General features: G+C 28.0%; 1 protein-coding gene across 1 annotated transcript in view; it reads left to right on the top strand.

Moving 5' to 3' along the window:
- Nucleotides 1-7,305, top strand: part of LOC129957258 (aquaporin AQPAe.a-like) — a 52,692-nt gene extending 45,387 nt beyond the window's left edge. The window contains exon 3 of the mRNA XM_056069511.1: nt 5,417-7,305. Coding sequence (XP_055925486.1) covers nt 5,417-5,578 — 162 coding nt within the window. The 3' untranslated portion in view covers nt 5,579-7,305. The remainder of the gene's footprint in view (nt 1-5,416) is intronic.
- The last annotated feature ends 348 nt before the right edge of the window (nt 7,306-7,653 follow it).

The following is a 7,653-nucleotide window of genomic DNA, read 5'->3' on the forward strand; positions in this document are numbered from 1 at the left end:
AACTTTCCAGTGTTCTAGGATGTTTACAATATGTTGAACATTTTAATATGTGCTTCCTTAATCATGTGCAACACATTAAATCAGTAAGACCAACAGAACTTTCCAGGGAGTTTCTAAGCAGAAAAAACAATGACAAAATCAATTGAAAGATATCATGAAGTGTTAATTTCATTTCAAAAAAACTTTGATACACAAAAAGTCTAAAAATTCGGTAGTCAGAATTCTCGTTTTAATATTAATTTGAATTCGCACAATTGATGTAATTTCTTGCAGCGAATTTTTAAAACCAATGACAAGACACCATTAATTGTTTATTTTATGCGAAAAAAAAAACTTTTATTCAAAATCCAAAAATTTGTATTAGAATTCGTAATTATATGGACATAATGATGATATTGAGATTACTCATTGATACTTTTTGTCTGTCATCTCATAAAAGGACTACCTAAATTTATGAAATCTAAACTTTAAACAGATCATTACAAATTTCACTGTAAAAGACACGTAATTAACATCGATTCTAACGAGCGGTTAATAATTTTCTTAAACCAATTGACAATTATTTTATTGCACTGCTTTTGAATTATATTTTTCTGCTTCATACAAGAGTAGAATTTAAAATCTAAATATTTTAGAATTTACATATACAAAGAATTTTAAATTTCATACAAATTAAAATTTAGATAAAAAAATAATTGAAAAGTTTTTTTTCTAAAATTCACACTAACTTATTGAAAATCGGATTGATATTCAGAATTCAGAATTCTAAAAATTATAAAATCTAAAAATGATATGTATCAATAATTTAGAGTTAATAACTCGCATTTTTCATGACAAAGTTCTAGGGAAATTAGAAGCAAATAAAAATCATCATTCAATTTGCCATGTTGTTAAATTTCAACTTATGAGCTGTTAAAATAACTGTTAAAAATAAAGCATTATCTTATTTAAAAAAAAAAAAGTCATTATCGTCTGCCGTAAAGAAATCAACGTAAAGAAAGCTATTTATAATATAAACATAGCTAATTATTTAAGGATTATTTTAAAAATGAAAATGAGATAAATTATTATGAAAGGATATGAATATAAAAAGTAAAAAAAAAATTAATCACATTTTTAAAAAATCATTAAATAATAAACTCTTCAATAGTTCGATACTTAGTTCTATCGTTTTCTAAACATATAAATAATAGTGCAATCTGGTATTCAAACTGAAGTCGTTATTTCGAGATGCTGATATATCTGACTAGCTATTTTTCGCACAACTCTATATTTTACCATAAAAACATTTATAAGGTGATATACTGCATGTAAATAGCTTCCTATGACATGCGTGATTAAAACTCGTTAACTCCATATAATATTATTCCACGAAAAAATTGCACAGGTTAAAAACTAAGCGATATCTATATTATGTCTAAACAATTGATGGCATTCTAATTGAGATAAAAATGTACAAAATGTACATAAGTTTATTCTACAGTCATCAGTTTCTTTGTTTATGCAGACGGACGTTACGCCGATATTAAATTGCATGTACAGTTTGTAAATACATTTTTCTTTGCTATAGTAAAATATAAAATTAGAAAAAAAATATTAAAACATACGAATCAAGTCTGAAACATAATCATATTACAATAGATATAAACTCCTTTTATTAATAAATTGTAGAATATTGTTATTATTTCGAATGTAGCAGCTAGCAGGAAAATAATGTCTATTTACTTATACATTTATATTAAAATAGTCAATTTTATTAGTATTATTAGTATCAGAAGTACGAATAAAATTAGTCAATTTTATTAGTATTTCTGATCTAAGCATAACACGAGAAATTAAAATAAGCTATAAAAATGCACATGTTAGATAGCATGCATGGTCACATTCGAGGTTAGTGAGTTGTTTAATAAAAATTACCTTTATTATTCAGGTAATACTGTTGCCATATTAATAAACATTATTATATTTCTTAAATATGAAATCGGAAATGTTGATGCAATATAATCTGAGCATGCAACTATATTAAATTATCAAATACATTTAAAATCAGTTTGACTTTTGAAATTAAAATCTATGTCGATGCTACCATACTTGGATGTCAAGCAAATTTTAGTTTAATAACTTTATTGTAAAGGAATCAACTATTTATTTATTTATTATTTAAAGTTTCAAATTTATATTGATTCTGCTTTATTCACAAAGTTTCTATGCATGCTTTTTTAAAAATTTGTATTAGTTTTTAATGCAAAAATCTATCAGTTAAAAATTCTAAATCAAAACTAATTTTATTTTACCTCATAACCCAACCGTGATAGACATTCGTTAAAGTCATAATTCCTTACAAATTACAAAATTCTGCAAAATTATGAATCCATATTCAAAATTGCATGATTAAAAATATATTTAATATTTTCAAAGTATTCCAAATCTGTAAACGCAATATTATTAATGTCCATTAATATTTTCCAGTGGGACATTGAAAATTAGAAGCATTTCATTGATCAAAAATTATACAGGAAGTTGACTCAAAGCATCTGGATTGTATAGTTCAAATTGTATAGTATCAGCAATATAAATTACAATTGCAAAACAATATAAATTAAAATTGTATAGTTCCGGATTGTATAGTATCAGCAAATCAAACATTAAGCTGTGGATTCTGAAGCTTTTAAACTTGCGATCTACTTTTTAGAAATCGAATTTATAGCGGCATTGTTTCGTCAGCGCATTTAAATTTTTTAGAAGCGAGCAGCGCACGTTATTATTGAAAATGGCTGTATGGGCAAAAAATAAATAAACAATAAAACTGTAGAAAAATTAAAATGAAATCCACGATCGCAAATTTCAAGTTATCATGTGAGAACATTATTATTTTTTTAAGTCATCATTTGTCTTAATTTATTTAAGTCATTATTAATCAGTTTAAACTGGTGTGAAATAATCACGAGACTTCTCTATCGATCTCTACCCCTCTCTTTATATATATAATGATAATTTTTTTAACTTTAATTTTCAATTTTTTTTCACTGGCAAACAAAATTTTGGAGCTCGACCGATTTTGAAATGAAATAACAGCTATGATGTCATAGCTAGACGTCAACCTTTTATAAACGCATTGCTGTCAAAGAAACATACGTAATAATAAAGCAATACTGGTAAAAGCAGGTCAACCTTTTAAAAACGCATCTGCTTCAAAGAAGCATACATAAGAATAATAATGCAATACTGGTAAAAGCAGGCAAAAAAATATATGCGATTAAAAGATGATGAAAACTGCCATTTATGCTTTATTCATTGCCTACGCGATTTAGAACTTCAAAAACCCTCTCACCAAAGCTACATCATATTCTCACATGATTATAATCATTACATACAATTTTGTAAAAAATATTTTTAATGTGCTGTTTTATGAATATTGCATCCCAAATTTAAATATCATCTGCCCATTTTTTTTTTGTTAGAAAATAATTTAGTTTGAAAAAAACTTGTTATCCAAAAGGTATTTAACTTACATTATATGATATATATATATAATGTAATAAAGTGGTAAATGTAATAAACGGATACATAATTAACAGATTAAATACATTTACTGTAACATATATATCAAATCGTTTTGATACGATAAGTCAACCATCTAACTCTCCGACCCGCCCGAAGGCACACGGATTTAAACCATAAAACTGAATGACCGGACCGCCGCAACAGCAACATTGGCGGGAACTGTGGTTGAGTCCTAAGGGCCGTCACCGGCCACGGTACAACCCTCCCCGAAGGAAGTACGTCCCGTCATCGATGGGAGGAGCCAGATCCCCCACCTATTAGTGTACCCTCCAGGGTAGCGAGATCCAACCACCATGCCGGAAGCATCTCATCCTCATTTCGAGGTGCCCCCCCTGGGGGAGTTTTGATACGATAAATAAAAAAATATATTTACAAATCGTTACCTTACTGGCAGACATATAACTGGCCGAGTGTAAACCCGGCATAAATCTGGATTGTGGCAAAATAAAACAGCAAGCGTAGTCTCCACAAAACTTTCTTGCATACTCTCTAATAAATCTGACGTGTTAGAAAGCGCCTTGCATGGCATTTGCGTACAATAGTTAAGAAATGTTTTTTTGCCTGAATTTGACATTTTTACTGAATCTATCGTGTCTATCTTGGCGAGTTTTTTGATGATTAATTCCTGGAATGCACTTAATACTATCTAAACATCAAATTTGGACTTAAGACATATTTTTCTCAACCAATAGAAATAAAAATTTGACACAAAACTGCACTTGTATTCCCAAAATCCCATATCAAATTTGATACGTTTAAGTCACTGCATTTTTGAAATATCGTTTCACATGTTTCTGGAAATACAGAGCGGCAGAGAGTCAACCCGCCGTTGGATTTGGCTCAAAATTTGACAAGTGTCAACACTATAGATATTAAATTTATGTACCAAATATTATTTATCTAGCTCACTTGGTTTTGTTGTTATAGTGTTAATTATATTAGAACAGACGGACAGATTTTCTTAGAATGGATGGAGTTTTCGCCAAATTTGATAGAAATCTGCAAATCTGTTGTTAAGACCAAGTTTTAGCTCAAAGCACTTTTGAATGATCTTTGTCATGGACAGACGAACATTTTCCAAAAATGTATTTTTCAAACTCATGGAATCTTTTTTAAATGTGGAAATTCATCCAAATCTCGAGTTCGATTTTTTTTTTTTTTTTTTTTTTTTTTTGACGATTGTTATATTATCTTTATTCTAAATATACGAGAAAGTAAAAACGCCTCAACCTTCGCAAATGAAATTTAGTACAGAGTTTTAGATCTTGAATTTTATCGCATTTTGAATAAAATCGGTAAAATGAACTGTTGATCGCATGTTTTTGATTGCAGCAACTCCAAAATTCATAGATGAAATTTGGTATGTAAGCTTGTTACTAAAATTGTAATTTTGTGTCAAATATTGGTTTCTGTCCGTTAAGAAAAAAAGCATTCAAAATGCATTCAGAGTACTCATGTCCTTCATGGCCTTGTCCAACGTCCACAATTTTATGGATATGGAACAGATAACACCTTTATTTTGTAGTGTACGAAAAAGTTTAGAAGAGACTATTACTGGTTTTTGTCTTTTATTTTGTTTCAACAATCTTCTTCTAAATATTTATTTTTATGTGAATTGTATGAAATTGTTTGCTTAATGTTAAAATATAGCATTTTGTATTTATTTTTAAAAAATAATTTTTTTACTTTCAAAAAAAAAAATCTACGAATCTTAATATAGATGCAAGATCAAAATTCGTGACATTCGAAAATATTACATCCCTACTTTTATAAAGGCACATTTGGTTTTTGTTTAATACATTTTAAACAAAACTTTCCACTGGCTACATTATTAATCTGTCTTTCTTTCCAGGTTTACTGGGTTGGTCCAATCCTTGGTGGGGTAGTTGCAGGATTGATATACGAATACTTGTTCACTGCCAATCCCCCTGACAAAGAAGAAGTAGAACGAGCCAAACTGCATGCTCTTCAGGCCTACAATGACAAAGATTCTGATAGAACAACGTCCATCTGACTATCACGGTTCTTTTACAAGAAAGTCTCCATTTCTTGTGACTGATAAACATCCATCGTTGCTTTTGCGTTGAATTCGAAGACTGTTGGAACTTAATTTTTCCAATAAGTTTAGAGAGAAAATGAATATCCTTTTCTCAAATGTATGTCATTTTTATAAAAAGAATGTTCCTTTCCTTGAGAAAATGGCGCTTGATACCAACAAGCAATCAGTAACAGACTGTTGGAATTTTAATTATGTTGTTTTGAGACAGCAGTTATTGTTGCTGTTTTTGTAAAAATGTTCCTTTCCTTGAGAATATGGCATTTGATATCAACGAGCAATCAGCATTAATAAATCTGTCATCAATTCGTTTAAATCAGTGATTAAAGCTGAAAATGTTTCATTTGGAATCAATCTACTTATGAGAATTTTGCATATAACCATGCAGACGATCTAGAAAATTATACCTTTCAATAATGTGAAACAAATGAGGACAAATTATGATTGTAGGATATCTATTTATTAGTTGGCAACACTTTTACGATTATAAGTGTTGCCACATAATGATATCATTGTATAATTTTTATTGAATCTTCGACTTATCTATCCATTACTGTTGTATAGCCTTTCTAACATAGAAAAAAAATTCCATATCTTGGGTGCAATAAATGACTGAAGATCAATTTTTGTTAAAAATAAAAATCCACATTTTTAAAAAAAAATGTAATTAAAATATTTTGCCGAAATTCATCTGCGATGCAAACGATTTTTGGATTGTAAATTTACACATTTACCGTTTTTCTGAGAACTTACGGTCGATTGCAATTATGGTCTAACGAAATATATGAATTTATTTCTCAAAATAATTGAAGAATAAATGTTTTGCTAAAGTAAAGAATAATTCATTTATATCTAAAGTCCTAATTAAATAAAAACATCAAACGATTTTGGAGTAAAAAGTATTTGTATATTTAATCATATTTATAACTGAAATAATAATTATTTTATTGTTTTGCTATTTGATAAATTTTGCACATGCACTTAAAAAAAAATCAGATAAATGTAAAGACTTGTTTGGTTTGGAGAATATTCCAATAAACTATCATTTATGTAGTTAGATTTTAGTTAATCAAGCGGGACAAGCATTTCATGTGTGGTGCCAGTACTTTCTGCTTCATTTCATGCTTTCGAAAACAAAGCATCTTATTTCATCTTGTATATTTTCTTGTATTGCTGTTCTTTAATATATTTTATCCAATGTAATGCAATTTTTCTCAGAATTATTATTTTAATTGTCATGTTTCAATTGTGATAAAAATTTCATGGCAATAATATAAAATTTTATAGAATTTTACTTATATGCAATTTAAATAAAGTGAACAGATATTGTGTATTTTTTAAAGAATAATAATAATAATTTATTAAAATTCTTTGATTATATAAAATAATAAATTCATTATTATTCAATTTTGTTCAAAGGTGATGATTTGAAAATTTTGTAAATATCATTTTGTATCCATAAAAAATATTATGTTACCCATTTTTAAAACAATTATAAGGACTGAGTTGATTTTTTTCTGCATTTCTAAAATAGAGTAGCAGTACTTTCATTTACTTCATTATATCAAATATTAACTGTTAAACGACTGTAAAATAAAATGTGTATTATCTTTTACTTAAACTACTGTATTTCGCCTGTAATATTTGGTGTGTTTCTTTGACAACTGTGTACCTTCATTAATCATTCTTGCTAATAAAATATTATTTATTTAAAATGGTCTGATTTTGATGTTAAAAAAGACGAAGAATATTCTTCAATATGTTTCAAGAGTTGAATGACAAACTTCTCTGTTAGATCCTATCTCATATTTAACTTTTGATTCAAACTTTGAAATCAAAAATTTTCTTTCGTGACAGCGATTTTACAGGATGACCAAGAAAGTATTTTCTCCCTTTTAACTCATTAAAAAAATCTATGGCTCAAGATTAGACTGTCTGCTAGGTGATCTAATCTCGTCTTTCGTTAACAATAAATTTATTCTTCAAATTCTTCTCTTGTGATGATGATTTTAGAGAAAAAATGAGATCGTATC

The sequence above is a fragment of the Argiope bruennichi genome, chromosome 11 (assembly GCF_947563725.1).
Source record: "Argiope bruennichi chromosome 11, qqArgBrue1.1, whole genome shotgun sequence".
Taxonomy (NCBI): Eukaryota; Metazoa; Arthropoda; class Arachnida; order Araneae; family Araneidae; genus Argiope; species Argiope bruennichi.